Source organism: Eptatretus burgeri, chromosome 4 (genome assembly GCF_056783735.1).
Source record: "Eptatretus burgeri isolate ZD-2024b chromosome 4, Ebu_testis_v1, whole genome shotgun sequence".
NCBI lineage: Eukaryota > Metazoa > Chordata > Myxini > Myxiniformes > Myxinidae > Eptatretus > Eptatretus burgeri.
This window is the reverse complement of record NC_140964.1, coordinates 109,327,379-109,347,910: the sequence shown is the minus strand read 5'-3', so window position 1 is coordinate 109,347,910 and position 20,532 is coordinate 109,327,379. Positions and strand designations below refer to the sequence as shown.

The 20,532-nt window shown below is 41.7% G+C and overlaps 1 protein-coding gene across 1 annotated transcript in view; it reads left to right on the top strand.

Annotated features, from left to right (window-relative positions):
* The window catches only part of TNFAIP1 (TNF alpha induced protein 1), a 77,416-nt gene that overhangs the window by 27,628 nt on the left and 29,256 nt on the right, over nt 1-20,532 (top strand). Inside the window, exon 2 of the mRNA XM_085879670.1 lies at nt 483-652. Within this exon, the coding sequence (XP_085735796.1) occupies nt 483-652 (170 nt within the window). The remainder of the gene's footprint in view (nt 1-482; nt 653-20,532) is intronic.

The window sequence follows — 20,532 nt, the reverse complement described above, 5'->3', positions numbered from 1 at the left end:
ATTGGTTCAACCCCCACCCCCCTTTCGCTCCTCGGTCTTATTTTTAATAAAATTGTTTTCATTTATATATTTATAGAAAAAAACGAGGTTATTCAAGTTTTCATGTTCAAAATTAGAATTTACTGTTACCTTTCAATGACCCTTCGTTGCAGCAGGTTTGAAAAGGTAACAGCGTATTGTCAGGATGTATTGTTTGGGTGTGTAACTATATATTTGGTCACCTTGAAGTGGAAAGTTTGATTTGTCACATCGTTGTTCCACAGCTCTTGCTGGCTACGACCACGTGACCCCTTTCACTGGGTTTAGCAGAGCCAGCTGACCTTGTTTTGTTATGTTTTTTGACCCATAACTGAACTGATCCCTTGTTCCAACCAACGACGGCATTTGCCATGCATGGCTTTAATCGTGATGCTGATTGACGGATGATTAATGATTTAAAACTGATTACGTTTTGATGCCTTATGAAACGTTTACATGAACAGGCTGGATCCTGATAGACCGCAGTGGGAAGTATTTTGGAACCGTTCTAAACTACCTTCGGGACGGTGCAGTGCCAATGCCTGAGTGCCGGACAGAAATCGAGGAGCTTCAGACGGAGGCGAAGTACTACCTTGTTCAAGGTCTTGTAGACCAATGCCAGGCGGCACTGCAGGTGAGATTGAGCCTCACGGATGTTGTTAGCTTTGCATTATCAAAACCGAGTGATGTAATCGATGATGTCTGTCTCTTTTATCATGGATCATTTGTTCCAAACATTGTAATTATGGCCCCACCTCACACATCATCTTCTCTTTATTCAAGGTTTGTTTTTAAGTTTCAAAAAACCTTTCCACTTTTATTCAAAGTTTGTCCCTCTTCCTTGTATCTGTTTTATGCCCACTTTCGGAAATTTCCTTTATCTTCCCTCTGATGCAAATACATACATTGACACGGTGTATGTGTGTACTCCACCAGTCAAAAGTTTTAGAACACCCCCATTTTTCCAGTTTTTACTGAAATTTAAGCAGTTTAATGTTTCAATGTACTCTGAAATTAAAGCATAGATGAAAAAGAAATCATGGAATCTTTTTGTTGAGAAAAATTTAATCTATATTTTTGACTCATCAAAGTAGCCACCTTTTGCAGATATAACAGCCGAACATACTCGTGGCATTCTTTCTTCAATGGAAATCAAATATTGTTTGGAAAGTTCTTCGCAGCACTTGCAGAAGTTCCCACAAATGTTTTGCACTTGTAGGTTGCTTTGCTTTCACCCTTCTGTCCAGTTCATCCCAAACCAGCTCAATGGGGTTTAAGTCTGGAGACTGTGCTGGCCATTCCATGATATAAAGCCTACCATCTTGTTCTTTTCTTCTAAGGTAGTTCTGATATAGCCTGGAGGTATGTTTGGGGTCGTTATCTTGCTGCAGGATGAACCCCCCTGACCAACTAGGCGTACACCAGAGGGTATTGCATGGCGCTGCAAAATGCTGTGGGAGCCCTTTTGGTTCAGGTTGCCAGTCACTCTGTGCAAGTCGCTGACACTGGATCCAGCAAAAGAGCCCCAGATCATCATGCTTCCTCCTCCATGTTTGACAGTTAGTGTCACACACTGAGGAACCATCCTTTCACCTGCTCGACGGTGTACAGAAACCCTGCGCGATGAACCAAAGATTTCAAATTTTGATTCATCGGTCCGGAAGACCTTCCAGTTTTCAGTCGTCCACTGGTGGTGCTTCATGGCCCAGGCAAACCTCTTTTATTTTGCCATCTTGGCAATGGCTTTCCTACTGTCACTTGACCTGTCAAACCTGCACCTCAAAGTCTTCTCTTCACAGTTGAAACTGAGACCTCCTTCCTTCGACCAGTGTTAAGTTGTGCTTGAAGCTGCTGTCCTGTGAGCCGCCTATCACGCAAGCTGTTGACTCTCGAAACTCGTCTTCTGATCGTGTTGTGGCTTTGGGTCTGCCAGACCTCTTCCGATCGGTTTCCTCCAGTTTCCAAGTGCCTTTTCATGGTGTAGGAAACTGTACTCACTGACACCTTGGCTTTCTTTGCAATTTCTCTCGAGGAAAGACCTACACTTTTAAGGGTTACGAGACGACCCATGAACCTATTGGGTTCCCGTTGACAGTAGTTGATAAAAAAAACATTTCAAAAGAAAAAAAAGAAGATAGCTCCAGCAAACTACACTGCTGAGTTTGTTTGCATTGATCAAACTAGTACGTGCCCGTAAAAAAAAAAAAAAAAAAAAAAAATATTCAAACCGCGAGCAACAAACAACAACCACGCAGGCCTTTTCTTCGCTCTCGAGTGCCTGGACGTGCGTGGCCTGGAAGTTCGAATATGATTCGCAGCTACGATTATTTGCAATTTAGTTTTAATACCGAATTATTCAATTAGCGCCAACGTATTTTTTTCCTTTTCGCAATTTTCGTGGCAAGGAAAAACAAAAAGAGAAGAGAAGAGAGAGGAAAAAAATTTACTTCCTGGTTCGGAGAATACCAGCACTCTGATGTTACTGAAATTTATGCACCATCTAATATGAAAACGATCATAACTTGGGGCATTGTGTTTATCTATAAATGCGCATAAGAAATTGAGAAATTATTAGAATACACGAAATCACTATCCGGAAGTCCGTACGTTGTAACCCGTAATGGATCAAGAAGTCCGTACGTTGTAACCCGTAATGGCGAACGCGGCTGAGCTTCCCTTCCCCATCGGCCACGCCCACGCAACAACGTGTCTTGTCATTGGTTTGGTAAATAAATGGCCATGACTTGGGAAGCACTTGTCCGATTAATATCAAACCTTGAAAAGGCACATCCTCAGGGCCCCAGCAATATACCTGGCAAGTTTCAATAAGATCGGACCAGCGGTTGTCGAGCAACAGCAGTCATACACGTACACACACACGCACGCACACATTGCTGGAATTATAGATAGATAATCCCAGGGAGTACTTGACTGAATTGGGATTGATTTTGAAATTTTTTTTTTGGTTGCCCGATTTGAACGAAACTTGATATTGCGCGTCAATGTGAAGGAAAGAAAGTCGAATAAATTATTGTGCGTAATCTTCTAAACACAATTTTATTTATTCATGAACACCGAAGTATTAGATAAAAATGGCGATGTTTATTTTATGTTTAAAAATATAGTTCTTTGTCGATACTAAATGTTTGAGATTTTAAAATAAATCATTTCAAGAAAAAAAAGAAGATAGTTCCAGCGAACGATACCGCTGAGGTTGTTTGCATTAATTAAATCCTCCCGAAGAGTACTTGATTGAATCGGGAATTGATTTTTTAATCACTTTTTCGTTTCCCGATTTTAATGAATTTTAATCGGGATTTTAATGATCCTGAGCCTCCTTTCCCAGCACCATCTCACGATCTGTCATGTTGAAAAGATAACCACGTTTTATCAAACTTGGTGGATGAAAGTGGGCAGGGAGAATATGTGGAGAAGAATAGCATCTCATGCAGAGTACTGTTGCCAAAGCCCCTCACACCACATGCAGTGTAGCCAGAGGCATATTGGCATGAAGTGGTCAGGGAGGAGAAGAGTGTAGAGAGTAGGAGGTCTCGAGCACAAACTGCTTCGTTGCACCACACTAACATTGTCCACTCTGCATATTCCAATGTCATAATCACAAGGAATTCGTCATTCACAAATTTCATTTCTTGATTCCAGCCATAAAAGGCCAGGACGTGTTAATGTTTTCGTTGTTGTGTTTTATTTATTTATTTTGTTTTTAAATAATGATATATACCACTGACAAAGGACAGCAGGATTGATGATTGTCTCAGAGATAACATGTGCCCATGATCATATTGTTGCGGAAATGGGCCCTTCGTGGGTTATTAAATCTAGGATTAGCCCAGATCCCCCCTTAAATGCATGTTTAGCCAGGCTGTTTGGGAAACGGATGTTAAATGTGTGTCGGGAGGTATAGCAGGATGTTCATTGTTCATACAGTGGTGTACCGAGAGGCGCCTTCTTTTCCCTTCCCCCTCCCAACCAGCCCCCACCCAGCGCCCTGACAGTCAGTCAACAAGACGTGTCAGCAACCCATTGGCGGAGAGCTGCTGCAAACTGGAACGATGGACCAATCACGTGTCCCCGGAGGCAGTCCGAAAGGCAAGAGGAACTGCTTTCGACTGTCAGCGTTCTGCTTCATGAGGAGTGACTCGACGAGCTGTTCCATTTTGGCTATGGATCCAGCATGCAGGTCGTCCCCAGGTTGATCCTGAGTTCAGCCACGGGGCCTCTGACTGTCCTTGCTCCCTGCATGGCTGGACCATGTCTTTTCATCCCGTCGATCCACCTACGGAGCCCAACACCCAGATTTGGCCTGGTCTGGTGTATAGGCCAGGCCTCGATTCGCACACTGGACCTTGTGAAAAACCACCTGGAACGCACCATAGATCGTTCTCTCTTGTGCCGTCGACCTCACAGGGGCTGGACGCACTGAGGCTGCGTGCATGAGCTGTGCCGATAGGAGTACGTCGCTGCCATTTTGGCCACACTGCGTGCTCGGTCTGGGCGCTCAAATCCGACGACATCGGCTTGTCACGAGCCGCATTCATGCCTTCGATACCTTTCCTCTCACCCATGAGTCACCACCAAGTACTCCGTGTCTTGTATGCATGTTGTCCAGGTCTTAGGCTTATTTTGCTGTGGCTCCCCTGCGAAACCTGTATCTGTAGCTCCCTAGATAAGGACGGGTTATAGATGAATGATAACGTTATGATGAATGCTTTGCTTGTGTCGTGTTCCCCGATATTTCCCCAATAAATCTGACTGATTCATACGAAATGTGCCGACTTGAATTTATTCGTGTCGCGCTGAAGAACAATCGCTCGATTTGTATTTAAAACCAAACTGGCTATGGACTGTGGCAGACTTCGCTCGGTCTCTGATCAAACCTAGTCTGTGGCCAGGGTGTATATCCCCAACTGGCAAGGCACAGGGGTACTTTGGTATCGTGATCTGAGGCACGTGACTCGATCTGTGCTGAACTAGCCAGCGTTGTAACCCCTGAGACAGCGGTGCTGTTAAGCACCGCCGAATCTTCAACAATATTACATGCTCATTCCAAATTGCCCATGTATTTTCAAACTTAAGTGTTCCACAGATCGTTAAATTCTCTCTGTGTATTGGAATTCTCATATGGGAATGATGCTTGAACAACCATTGTCGTGGCCATGGCTCTTCTCTTAAAACAATGAAGGGAAGACTGTTATAATGTTGCAGAAATGAGCCCCGAGTGCGTTAGTAAATATAGGATTAGCCCAGATCCCCCTTAAATGCATGTTTAGCCAGGCTGTTTGGTAATCGGACATTACATGTGTGTCGGGAGGTGGAGCAGGCTGTCCAGTGTTCGTACAGTGGTGGTGTACCGAGAGGCACCTTGCTTCTTTTTCCTTCCACCCTTCTAACTTGCCCTGCCCAGCACTCTGAGAGTGTCGGTCGGCGAGACGTGTCGGCAGCCCATTGGTGGAGAGCGGCTGCGGATTCAAGGGATGGACCAATCACGTATCCCCGGAGGCGTTCCAAGAAGGTGCGCGCCCCAAGAAGGCAAGGGAGGAACTGCATGAGGTCTGGCTGCCTTCTGCTGGATGAGAGGCTGCTGGTGTCGGTCGGCGATCTGCTTCAAGGGGGATGGCTGTGTGAGACTGCGATCTGCTTCGTGGAAAAGGCCTGCCCCGAAAGGCAAGGGGAACGGCTTGTGTGAGTCTGCGATCGGCTTTCTGGAGAGTGGTTTTGGCTGGCTGTTCCTCCTCGGCCATGGACCCAGCCTGCGGAGCCCAAGACCCCGATTTGGCCAAGTCTGGTGAGCAGGCCAGGCCTGGATTTGTACACTGGACCTTGTGAGAAACCAGCTGGAACACACCATAGATCTTCCTATCTTATGCCGTCGACCTTACGGGTGCTGGACGCGCCGAGGCTGCATGCGCGAGCGGTGCCGGGAGAAGGAGTACAAGCGCCATCTTGGCACGTGGCGTGCTCGAGCTGAGGCGCTCGAATCCGTTGACATCGGCTTCTCACGAGCCGCATTTGTGCCTTTGACACTTTCCCCTCGTCCATGAGGCATCACCAATACTCCGTGTCTAGTCTGCATGTTGTCTGCATGTTGTCCAGGCCGAAGGTTTATCTCGCTCGGGCTCCCTTCGAAACCCGTATCAGTAGCTCCCGAGTTAAGAGCGAGTTATAGATTAGTTATAACGTTCGTGAATGCTTTGCTTGTGTTGTGTTCCCCGATGTGTCTCCAATAAGTCTGGCTGATTCATATGAAAGTTGCCGCCTTGAGTTGATTCGTGCTGTGCTGAGGAACAATCCACTCGATTTCTATATAAAACCAAAATGGTTACGGACTGGCAGACTTCGCTTGGTCTCTGACAAAACCAGTCTGTAACCGGGATCTATTTCCCCAACTGGCAAGGCACAGGTGTACTTTGGTATCGTGATCCGAGGAACGTGACCCGAGGCCTGTGCCGAACCAGCCGGCAGTGCTGTTGTTTTTTTATTTTATTATTTTTTTGTATACCTTGTCGAGGCTCGTATGAGAGGTAACACACAACACACAGCAAGGGGGCATGAGACAAGCGGGGAGGGAGTGGGAGGGACAAAACAGTGGGGAACAGACACATTAGGAGATCTGTGGAAGGGAGAGGGATGGGACAGGGAACATGGGGAAGAGAAGATGGACATTACAGGGACTTTCAGGAAGGAAAGCAGGGGAATTGAAGGAAGTGGGCTTGGGTAGATTATCGGGGGTAGAAAAGATCGAGGATTTGGATGGAGGATGATAAGAGGTGGTGCTGAACAGCTGTTTTGAAAGCCTGGAGGGAAGAATGGGAAAGAATAGAGTGAGGGAGTTTATTCCAAAAGCGGGAAAAAAAGAGGAGTGAAAGAGTGAAGGTGAGCAGTGATTTGTGATTTTGGTAGTTTTACTAGAAGGGGGTTGTTGGCGGACCTTGAGCGCCCTGTGGAAATGTGGTGGGGACAAATCGCAGAGAGAGCAGGGGGGGAAAGGCTGGAGAGGAGATGGTAGAAGACAGAAAGACCACCGACCAACCTGCGGTGATTGAGTGAGAGGTCCAAAGACTCGGCTTCATTGCGGGAGATGCCGATGATCCTAAATGCCCTGGTTTCGACAGCGTGAAGCCGAGAGGTGGGAGGCAGGAGCACCAGCCCAGATGGGAGAGCAGTACTCCATCAGGCTACGGACAAAAGCTTTGTAAGTGGTCAGGAGCTCAAGAGGGCCGAGGAAGGACTTTGCACGACGGAGGATTCCCAGTTGGCAAACTGCAAACACCGACTGGCTTTGGAGGTGAGGTTGGAAATGTGACTTTCCCAGGAAAGGTAATGGCAGATCGTGAGACCCAGAAGCTTTAAAGAAAAGACTTCTTCCAGAGGATCGTTGAGAAAGTGGATGGGGGGGGGGGGTTCGAAACGGTCTTTTCAAAGAGACAGAGTGAGAGTGTGATATTTGTCTGGATTGAAAGGCATGTTCCACGTGTTGGACCAGTTCGTGATTTTATCCAGATCTGCAGTGAGCGAAGAAGCTGCTGCTGCTTGCCGGTCTGAGGGATGACAGATGGTACGGCAGAGGGTGGAGTCATCAGCAAAGAGATAGAGGATTTTCCAGAGAGTCAGAGAGATCATTGAAAACCAGAAAAAGAACACTGCCCAGAACGCTACCTTGAGGAACTCCAGCCTGGACAGGAAGAGGGGATGAAAGAACTCCATTTTGGGCCACACGTTGACTGTGACAGGAGAGGAGGTCTGTGAGCCATGAGTGGAGATGGCCTTGGATACCATGGGAAGAGAGTTTGGTGAGCAGAGCAGGGTGCCAGACTGTGTCAAAAGCACGTGATATGTCCAGGGATACGGCTCGGATTTCCTGTCTGGCATTGAGGACCTCCATCCATTGATGGGAGAGCAGAAGCAGCATATCCAGGGTAGAGTGACCTGGTCTGAAACCAAATTGATAATCGGAAATTAAGCCATTAGAGAAGAGGAAAATTTAATGTCTGAAGCGATGATGGATTCCATAACCTTGCTGATGATTGGGAGAAGGCTGATTTGTCTGTCGTTGCAGGGATCTGTTTTTGCACCTTTTTATGCAGTGCAGTGATGTTTGCAGATTTCCAAGCAGATGGCAGATGGCCTTGAGCAAATGAGAGGGTGAATATAACAGAAAGAGGGTGAGCAAGAGCAGAAGAGCAGGCTTTGAGGACACGTGGGCTGATGCCGTCTGGACCGGTTGCAGAATCTGAGTCGAGGTTTGAAAGCAAGCTCTCCACCTTGTCAGGAGAAAAGGACACAGAGTCCAGGGACAGTTGGGTGTGACTGGGTCAGCTGGGTAGAGAAAGTGATGGGTTTTGGACACAAGATTTAGCTGCAAACACCGAGTTTAGGCATTCAGCTTTTTCACGTGCGGCCATTTGTGGTAAGGGAGGGGATGGAGGGGGAACATACACCAGAAACAGATTTGATTAAATGCCACCAAGATTTTGAAGAGGGAGAGAGGTTTGAGAGTTCAGACTTGACATGAGAAAGATGTTGTTTTCTGGCTCTCCTGAGGGTAGATACACACTTGTTCCGAGCTTTGTGGAAGGAACTGAGATTGCCCTCAGTTGGGTTTGCTTTCCAGGAGGCAAAGGCAAGTTGTTCCAGGACAACTGCCTCGCCACAAACTTCAGTAAACTAAGGGCGGGAGGAAGGGTAGGACAACTGAAGACGAGAGGGGATAAATCTGTGCATGAGGGAGACCAAGTTTCTTTGAAAGAATTCCCAGGATGAGTTGATGTTTGAGAAAGTAGTGATAGGAGACCAGTCTATAAGCTTGATGGCTGCTTGGAGACCCTGCCAGTCGGCTTGAGTGCAATGCCAGACTCTACGGCGGTGAGGTGGTTCTCTGATAACAGCCAGAGAGATGTCCACTTTGACAAGGACGTGGTCAGAACAACCGATTGGAGCGGAGGAAGAGCAGCAGATATTGTCAGGGAAATTTGTCAAAATCAGATCCAGAAGAGATGGAGTACCATTGGTTGAGATCTGGGTCGGGAAGTTGACCGATTGAGTCGCAGAAAGCTTTTGCTGAGGTGCCATGACAGGTGAGAGAGGTACCCACACCTCGCCAACTGGCATGATGACAATTGAAGTCACCACATAAGAGGAAGAGAGAGTTAGACGAGAGAGGAAGTGACGCCGAATCTTCAAAATCTGGCTGTCAAGAGAAGGGTGTGATTCCCGCCACCGTCGAATCCATAACATTGGTGTCCGGAGTTGGGTGAGAATCCCTCTGTCACTGATCCTCAACAATATTACATTTGAAGAGTACAATATAATAATCACAAGCATTATTATTATTCCAACAAAAATCCAACATAATAATGTTGCCCATATATTTCCTGAAGCCAAAGACCAACTTTAATATTTTTGTAATCATAATTATTTATTCTTTGCTTTAATTTTGACGTATTGACCAGTATTTCTGGTCTAAATTACCAGAAATTTAAATGAATTAAAAATAAATTTAATATTTCTAAATTACCAGAGGTTCATATTTACTTTTAGTAGAAAATAATTTGTTATATTTCTCGAATTACTAAAATTCTAACATGAAATTTGTGTCCATGTTATCGTTACAATACACAACTGGTGTACAGAAAATCCATTCGAATATTTCTTCAGTCACACACTAAAAATTTTCTTTTACATAATTTCCTCTCGATAAAATATACAAACATAATCTGTCGTTTGTCAGATAATTTTACCCTTGCTTATGGCACACCGAATTGATTCCCAAATCCGACAGTATGTTGACCAAGTTCCCAATATTTCTAGTCATAAACAATGTCATGAGTTTAGTCCCAGATCGGCATTGCATCATCATAATCTTATTTTCCTTTCATCTATACTTCATTAGTAACTTAAAATCAACAGATATTGCTGATTGTCATCATCAGGTCTTAATATCATTACAGGAGTTATCCATCCTGATTTCACATTACATATTTTCCAGAAATCATCATCAAAATCATCGTTTTGATCTCTCAATGAGAGATGCATGAAACTTGTGTGATCATTGTCTTGGTAATAATCTTCTTCATGCAAATCGCAAGCAAATTAGCCATACATTTTACAATAACCATGTTAATACAGACAGTAAAACAACGACAAGTTCTTCACACCTTCCTGTTACAATCTTGTCAGCCATATGGCATTCACTTCCTGATGCATAGTCCAGGTAGATTTAATCTATTTCACAAATCTCTTCAGAATGACTTGTATACTGGATTTATTTATTTTATTTTATTTTTAGAGTCTTGCCCCCTAACTTGACAATCAGAACAATTCCAGAATCCTCACAACCACATGTTGTTTCCCTTTAGTTCTATCAATTGCTTTTACATTTGGTGTTACAGTTGAACTGAACTCTGACCCTCAACATTTACTCAGATGAGCATACAATCTATACCCCCGATAATTTTTTTTTTTTAAACATTTGTTGGTCAGTTTGATATCGATCAGTAAATCATTTTAATTTGGTTTGACCAGCCTCCTTTCCTCTACATCACATCTCTTATCTCTGCAGCATATCTCCCATGATCTAATTTATCTAAATTATCACCTTACTAGGATTTACAAAGAAATCTAACACAGGTGGAGGCCATTCAGCCCACCATACTAGCTTATCAACACAAGATCCAAGGAAGAAAATACAAAAAAAGTTTTTTAATTAATGAGAAGTATTTTCCCCTCTTCCCCTCATAGTTGGGCTCAAAACGTTGAATCAGTGGGAAATGGTGTCCACTTTTTTACAGCGCGTGCGCTGTATACAATTGCACCGAGTTTGAAATGTCTCCGGTGGGTCCGGTGTCCCCCCCGTCCCCCTCCTCCCCCACGTGCCTCAAGACAGCCAATGACAGCCGTCCGTTAGATGCAGTGTGTAACCTCAACGGAAATGGCGACAATTGACGGAAATACCTGAGTATTTCAATGGAAATTTGTGAAACTAATGTGTTGTATTTGTGAAAACCATTTAATTTATTGCTTGACGGAAAAAACGAAGAAACGCTCCCCTAATGTACGAACGATCGAATGAAAGACGTAATTTCCGTCCACCATGGCATTTCGCGCCGAACGCAGAAAGCTAAGTTCTTCTTTTGCCATCATTCTCTTTAATATTAGCCATAAACAAGTGTTTCGTCATGCATTAGTAGTTGAAATTTACTTACAACAAGAACGAAAAAATAATCTCCTCAGATTCAACAAGAACGAAAAAAAAAACAAACCGAAAACATTACATGCAGGACAAGGCCAATCGAGCTTTAGGAAATGATACTTTAACTGCACTGCTCCTGATTGGTCAAAGGACACCACGTGTGTTGTGTGGGCGGTGTTATGCACTAGGATTCCAGGCTAAGTTCTTCTTATGCCATCATTCTCTTTAATATTAGCCATAAACAAGTGTTTTGCCATGCATTAGTAGTTGAAATTTACTTACAATCATTCTTTTGTGGCCTCCTGCCACGCTGTATCGAACGATTTCATTCCTTCTGTTATATATATATATATATATATATATATATATATATATATATATATATATATATATATATATATATATATATATATATATATATATATATATATATATATATATATATATATATATATGTGCTTATCACAATAATAACAAGATTTTTACATTTCAAATATTAAGTATGCTTTTTAATTGTTTTTCAACTGAAAAAGCATAAATTGCATATTTTAACATTAGTGTACTCATTTGATTCACCACACGCGCTGTATTGAAGGATTTCACTTGTTTTGAAGACTGATTCCAGGGTAAAATTTGACGCCGAGTACTATGGTGCTGACCGATTTTTTTTTTTTTTTTTTTTAATTTATTTATTAAATTTTTTTTTTTTTTAAGGTGCCCAAAGTGCCCATTTTGGGCCTTAATGGTGCCCAAAACCGTTTTTTAGGCATTTTGGCCAAGTTTATGTACAGGACAATAGTTTTTTCTTCATAGAAAGGTTGATTTAGACCTATGATATGTGTTATGAATTTAAACTCATGAAATAGCCCAGGGCCCGTTAATTAGCAAAAAAGGGCCCATTGGCCTATTATGTGTAAATAGGCATGGGTGCAGGTGTTTATCCAATTTAATAGCCTTATAAAGAAAAAATTGGGCCATATCTGATACCTGGTGTACATGCAGTGGGCCTTGCTTGAAAAATACATATGCATATTATGGGCCAGGTGCCCATATTGGGCAAAATGGGGCCCATGTTAATAAAAATTGGCTTATAATTTCAGTTATGATCTTCAAAGTGAGCCAGATTACCAATCAATTACATCCATTAACCCACCGTGAACAGGCGTTGTAATATTCTGTCCACTGGGCACGCAGGATGGGCCAACGTGGCCCAAAGTGCCACCAAAAGGCCTAAAATGGGCACATGATAAAAATGCAAGTCATCAACTGTTTTTCCCGAAACAAAGATTTAATTATAGGTTTTGAGGGGTGCTGATTTCATTGAAATTGCTCTCAAACTAAAGAATGGGTTATTTAGAAACAGAACTTTCATTTTGATTTACAGTACATATAATGTCAATGTTTTTCTTACGTTAAATCAATTGTAACATTGAATATATAATTACCTAAACTACTTACGTTAAATTTAATCATCTCATGTGAGGCTCTTTTTTTTTTTTCACCAGAGCACAATTATATTGCAACAACAGTTCACCATTATCTTCAACAGCATGGGCTGAAATTGGAGAGATAAAAAAATATTTGCAAGCTCATATGAAGGTCCTATTCTTTTAACTCTACAATGAGAAATGTCGATGAACTTTTTCAGCAGTGTAATGCATTTTCCAACACTCATTGTAATTACCTCACCTCATTTGTCACATTACGTGGGTAAGTTGCGAACAGAGCAAGCAAACAGCCATTGTAACCAGGCCTCTCTCGTAATATAATTTTCATACCATTTGGGTTTAAAGTCTTCAAGGCACAATATTTGTCAACTACGTTTGATAATCGGGCGCATCATAAGGAGTCGTGTCAAAGTTTGTCCAGATCAATTGTTCATGTTGGCTGCAATCCAGTATGCGCTGCGCTGTCTGCTGCCTGAAAATAACAATGAAAATAAAGAATTAACATGTATGAATAAAAAGGTCAAGAAAAATTTGAAACATAGCAATAAAGAAAAAATGTCATAATGAATTAATGGACAATTTACTCTTAAAACTTCTCTATTGTTTTTTTAATTACCTTGTGTATCTTTTGTCTATCGAGGAAGTGAACTGAATAAATCCTCATTCAGGGAATTCATCTTCGTCTTCAGAGCTGCAGTCACTTTCTGCTACATCTGATTCTTCATCTGTTGCGATGTCTCCTTCCTCGTGGATTTCGTTTTCACAGGGCTGTAGGTTAACAGTCTCTTTGTTACAGTGTTCATTTGTGAAGTCAAGTACTTGTGGCACGGGCTTATTTTGCAGCTGGTCTGTTTGTGGCACACCATCCCCTTCGTACCAGATAGGAACAAGGACACCATCTTCGAATTTCCAGCCATAGTTAAGGGATCTGGTTGCTCAAATGAGCCAGTGAGGCAATTCACCATCCCGTAGTTAACGAAGTTGTCACGCTTGATGTGAAATCCCAAGGAATTAGAATCTGGAGGCAGTCTTTTTGATGAAGTGAATTTTCTGGTGTGTCCCTTTCCAGAAATCAACACCGAATACCTGCTTTCCCCAGTGGTCCGCTCCTTCTTGGGTCGATTGTATATGGTGTGCAACACAAAGTCGGCAACTTGATCAACATCAGCGGTCTGTCTTGAAAGGCTGCTTAAGAGCCTGATTGATGATTGATTCAGGATTCTGTCTCATTTTTTTCAAAGCTTTTGAACGCCCGTAGAATAGCTGGGTATAGTCGCTCCCTGTCAAGGCATGAAAAGCCGGAAGAGCTTCACAAACGTCCTTGCCTAGATGTGACGTGAGGCTCTTGATATTGTGATATGTTATTCCTTCCCGAGACGACGCACCTTGCTGAAAATAGACATTGCCTTCACATTGTTCAGCGCAGAACAACAACAGAACATATACATCCATGTCATCTGCAACTACACAAGTTTCTCTGTGTTTTTTTGCTGCAAAGACGGCGTGGTGTGCGATTCGGGGATCAGCCTCAATATGGGAAGATCTCAGTTATTCAATTTGCAAGACTAATCGCTTGCCAAAAAGAGACACTGTTCACCTTTCGTGACAAATGTATCCTTCTGGATACTGGATTTCCCTGACATGATGAAATCTGCGAGAAGATTGGACAGCTAAAGTTTGTTCTTATCATTGATGAGGAAACCATTCCAATAGCCATTTTTTGGAAGCTGTTGACTCAGATCAGATATTCTTCTTTCTTTGCCTTTGTTTGGACGACCTTTAGAAAGGTAAGTCTGACCTGGAACTGATTTGCAGTCGTCAAACACCAGATGCAAAGTATTCCCTGGAAGAGACTTCAGGTAGTTTACGATGCGAACTGCCCATGAAAGGAAAGTTTGTGGTTCTAGTCCTGTGATGGGGATTATCCGAACAACTCTCATTGTGTCGACGACACAACATTCTACATCCTCTGGAGGCTTGGACATCGCCGGTTGTGGTGATAGTTTTTGCAAGTTATTCCGGAAGAGGGATTTTGAAGAAGCTCGACTGGTACCTTGCTCATTGCAAATAGCCCAGGGTTTACTTGTAATGGGCCATTCCATTATTGACCTCAGATTGAGCTGCTTTCTATCATATTCTGTCAATATGGCAGCAAAAGACTTTCCTTCGTCCTCAACAACCGACACTTTCGGAATTTTGCATTTCAGTTTATTGAAAGATATCACTTCTTGCCATTTAATGGGGTCAGTGTATTTCGATCATCCCTTTTCAGGCGTAGAGCTTGTGTCTTGTGTCGTGAAATCAGACTTCTCACTGGCAGGTGATTCTGTTTTTGTTGTTGCAGCGGTATAATCTTGCTCACTCTTTGAGAAAATTTCAAGGAATTCTCTTTTGGCTTCTTGTCCACGTTCTTTCGTGGATGAGACGTTTCTCAACATTGAATCCGGCGCTACTTCACCAGTACTGAGATGCACAAGAGGTTGAGAAGGATCCCACAAAGTCGGAACCCATGTATTCAGACCATCAACAACTCTTGATACATTGTTGTCGTCCCTTTCCTTTCTCTTGTTTCCAAACTCTTCATGGCAATACGAAGCATGCCTTCCAAGCTTGGTATCTAGATGGTGTTGCAGGGCTGTCAAGTAGTGATTGATTCGCATCCAACGCTCACAAGCGCCAACATTTTCAGTCTTTCCGGACAGTCCTCCCGTGTCCTTTGATAGTCTGTTTATTTTCATCGATATTATTATTTGATCCATCGGGATTTTCGTGTGCTTTCTGCCAGACAAGGATCCAGTGAAGCCCCCGCAAGACAAGTATGCGTAAGCATTGTGATTCCTCTCCTTCAGGTTCTGCATGTCGACATAGAAATAGCTCATACTTCTTGCATAATTCTGGCGGTTTAGTCCGAAACACCACGGTAGAAAGAGATCAATAATTTCAAGAAAACCTTCCCAGTTTCCTATCCTTTGTAAATGGATAGCATTAAGCAGAAGCTCCAACATTTCTAACAGGGAATCGATCCATGTTGCTATTCCTCCAGGTAGAGCGGGCAAGACTCTCATGTCAGGATGATTAATCACTTGCAGTAGATTTAATGTACTGTAAATCAAAATGAAAGTTCTGTTTCAAAATAACCCATTCTTTAGTTTGAGATCAATTTCAATGAAATCAGCACTCCTCAAAACATATAATTCAATCTTTGTTTCGGGAAAAACAGTTGATGACTTGCATTTTTATCACGTGCCCATTTTAGGCCTTTTGGTGGCACTTTGGGCCACGTTGGCCCATCCTGTGTGCCCAGTGGACAGAATATTACAACGCCTGTTTGCAGTGGGTTAATGGATATAATTGATTGGTAATCTGGTTCACTTTGAAGATCATAACTGAAATTAGAAGCCAATTTTTATTAACATGGGCCCCATCTTGCCCAATATGGGCACCTGGCCCACGATATGTATATGTATTTTTCAAGCAAGGCCCACTTCATGTACAGCGGGTAACAGATATGGCCCAATTTTTCTTTTATAAGGCTATTAAATTGGATAAACACCTGCACCCATGCCTATTTACACATAATGGGCGAATGGGCCCTTTTTTGCCAATTAATAGGCCCTGGGATATTCCATGAGTTTAAATTCATAAAATATATCTTTTTCTTCTGCTTTTGGCTGCTCCCGTTCGGGGTTGCCACAGCGGATCATCCGCTATGATCCGCATAATGATTTGGCACAGGTTTTCCGCTGGATGCCCTTCCTGACGCAACCCTGGTCTCCTCTGATGACACAGGGATATGGTACACCTATTCCAACCGGGGCATACACCGGGCCCAGTACACTGGTACTAACTTCGCTGACCTCCGAAGGATGACAGGCGGAGTCAACCTCCTAATGTGTATTAATTCAAGCGGCCAACGGGGCTTGAACTCAGGACATTTTGGATCCCAAGCCGCTACCCTAACCACTACGCCAACACCAGGCTTCATAACACATATATCATAGGTCTAAATCAACCTTTTTATGCAGATAAACTTGGCCAAAATGCCCAACAAAAACGGTTTTGGGCACCATTAAGGCCCAAAATGGGCACTTTGGGCACCTTTTTAAAAAAAAAATCGGTCGGCACCATAGTACTCGGCGTCAAATTTTACCCTGGAATCTGTCATCAAAAAAAGTGGATATCATTTCCCACTGATTCAGCGTTTTGAGCCCTTCTCTCAGGAGAGGGGGCATGGGCTTGGTTTAAACACACATCAACCAAACAACCCTCTTTGACAGGACCCTCACCAACAGCACTTCATGCACATGCACACAATCACCCATCAATGCTCAAATTACCTAAAAGTCTGAACATCCCTATACCCCTCTATCTCCATAGCTTCCAGGTACCTATCTAATTCTAATTTAAACTTGTCTACTTTTTCTGCTGCCACTACCTTTCCAGGGAGACCATTCCATGCGTTAACTACTCTCTGAGTAAAAGTCCCCTACCTCACGACCATCTTAATTCTCCTTTTCTTCACTCTCAGGCTATGGCCCATGATATACTTAAAGAAAGCCTTGCTATTATGTTTCATATATATATTCTTAGCCATGTCCTTTCGTACTCTCTTTTGGCTTAGAGTTATTTCCTTAACCTACATGACTGTTCTTGGTCAGTCTCGGATAGACGTTGTCTACAACATGGTCAAATCTTACTATACATCTCATTCTGACCGTACATCAATCATATTATTTATCAAAACTTTGCAAATCATGGACACAAAAAGTTCATTGTTCTCTCGTCATGACTCCATTGCAGATTCTCATTCTTCTTTCACTGGACCGAGATCATATCAGTCTTTGATTGTTGCTTCAAGCAAAATGTTCTTGATCTGTAAATGAGGTACACTCACTATATTTGTTCGTACAACACAAAATGTACGTAACCCATTTGATTCGTGTTCACAACGGGGTTGACTCAGTCTGCCATCCTTCCGAAGTCGGTGAAATGAGTACCAGTGTGTACTAGTAGAGGGGCACTGCATCAGTGACACAGTCGCACTTTCAAGAAATGATAGCTTCCCTGGCATTTAAGCTGCTATACGCAAGAAGAATAATGCATGCTTGTTCTGTAGTTAGCATCTCCCTGGTATGCACTCCTAAGTCCCTGCGCATGCGCAATAATCTATCTATATACTGTATTACTAAAACTCTCATCTTGTATGTATGTATGTTCCCAAAATACAGCCAAAACGGTACACGTTAGCGCAAATTTTTAGGGCCACTACTCACCATTCTCCTGTGGTGTACAGTATCAAGTTCGTTCAAATTGGGCAACGAAAAAATTACTAAAAAATCAATTACCGATTCAGTCAAGTGCTCTTCGCTTTCGATCGTATCACGGCAATCGAGTACAGAGCTCAGATAGACGACCAGATTTCCTAATGCGTTTGTTGAAGTTGCTTCGTTCGTGTCCAACTTCACACAATGGTAAGCTACTGGCTGTATTTTATGTTCAACACGATTTGTTATGTAAACGCAGATTATATAAATTCTCCCATTTCGTACGAAGAGATAGAGCTTTCTGATAAAATGCTTCTTAAATGTCACATATCTCCTTTAAAAAAATCGTGATTATCACACACACACACACACACACACACACACACACACACCCACACACACACACACACACACACACACACACACACACACACACACACACACACACACACACACACACACACACACACACACACACACACACACACACACACACACACACTCTCGGTTGTTATAAAGTTTGTTTTTAAGTTAAATTCAAATAACCATTGGGTGTTAATAGGAACACCACATGCTTTTCGTTCACTGCCCGACCTCGTACCCTGTCCCCCTTATGGACTGGTTATTGCGAGTGTCTATTCAATCTTGGCTTATATTTTCGAAGGTTTGGTGACTTGCTCTACACGTTTCCAAAAAGAATTCCGACGAAAAACGGACGTTCTGAAATGTTTGTTGAGACATTCCAGCGATCGTGAGCTGGCGGATCACGATACGCGTGAGTAGGGTGAATATACTGATTCTGGTTCACTTTTCACCATGTAAGTGAATGGGGGATTTTCAGCGATTCATATTTTTTTTTCCCTAAAAAGTAAACCCCCTTTTTATCCCAAGGTATATTTATTTGTCTCCCCTTTTAACCTCGGGACACTTTTTTTTCAAATAACCAATGCAATAGATAAAGATTTGTTCAAGTAGTAATGTGATTTGTTAAAGGTGATTCTAAAGAAATATCTGAAACATGTTGGCCTCGGGACACTTTTTCAAATAACCAATGCATATTGTTTAGCTCACTCATTGAACCTATAAAGATTTGTTCATTCTCAAATTCCTTCAATATTTTAATTTTCTTTGCACAATAATCCCCATCTAAAATATTTAAAAATAAAACATTTGAATCTTTATATTTTTTAAGATACCCCTTTTGTGCCATTACAAAATGATAAACTTCTCTTGATGCTCTTGTTTGACCACCTCCTGAGCCACATATCATTTTGAGATTATAGTAAATTGTTTTTTCATTGTTCACTTGATAACCATCAAAGTTTTCAGTCCATTCAAGGATGCTTATTTTTTTTTCTTTACATCCTCTAACTTACTAGTTTTTTTTAATTGATTCGCTTATTTGTTTTATTTACCTTTGTTTTAGTTATTTTTTCAAGAAGACTAATTTGATATTTTTCACATTCATTATGTTTTCCATTTATATACCAAGACTGAGATTTTCTCCACTCTTTAGTTTGATTAATACTTGGTTTGACCATTTATATATTGTTAAAAAACACGGCGGTAGCCCTTAAAACCCCTAACCCATCTTCCCATCGTTAAAACACAATCTATTCTATACACTCTATCATACAATATCCATATGGAACACAATATATTCCATTATCTAAAATGAATCTCTTATCATCAAAGGCTCCAAATGCCTTTTTATTTACTTCTTCACAATATATCTTATGTTTATAACTTCTTATTGTATTCATTTTCCTATATTCTTCTTTCTTATTCATCAAGCAATTATAATAATTTCTAAAAGTTATTGATTTCTTTATTACACATTTCTTTATTCCCTTTAACCTCTTATCAATCTGATCACCATACTTATAAGCATATGCTTTTGCTCTCAATCCAATAAACTCACTCATTACTTTTCTACTCAACTCATCCTAAAACTTACCCATAACCTTTTCATTCTTTTTGGAAAATAACTCGCTCTTCTTCCTCCAATGACTTGTATCATATACTCCAATATTTTTCTTCATATCTTTATAAACATCATCAGTTTTTATATCTAGGATAAAACTATCAGTGTCCATATACAACAAGGAATCATTTTCACCATACTCTTTCTTTAAGCCATTATACAAATAATCATACATCAATATCTTTGATAAATCAAGAACTGCTGTTCCAATATAAAGTGGTATATCCATTACAATACTTTCCTTTTCCATATGAATAGCAGAAAAGTTCTCTGAAAAAACCTCTTCTCTCTTAAAACTTGGTTTATTTATCAATCTAGAAGCTTCTTTCCAAGATGTTGCAAATCCAATGTTTTGCCTGTTTTTAACATTCTCCATTGTCTTACCAAAGACAGCATTATTCATCAATTTATAGAATTCCCCTTTAAATTTTACTTTTGTATTTGTTCTCGTATCTGTATTGAATTTAATATACTTTTTCATCCAAGGACTTTTATATTTTAAAACTCTATGAATTTTAGCTACTCTCAATCCTTCTCTCAAAAACTGTTTCAAGCTTCTCTGATGCAAAACATATCCCTCTTTATCATAGAATGTTGTTAATAACTTTTCTG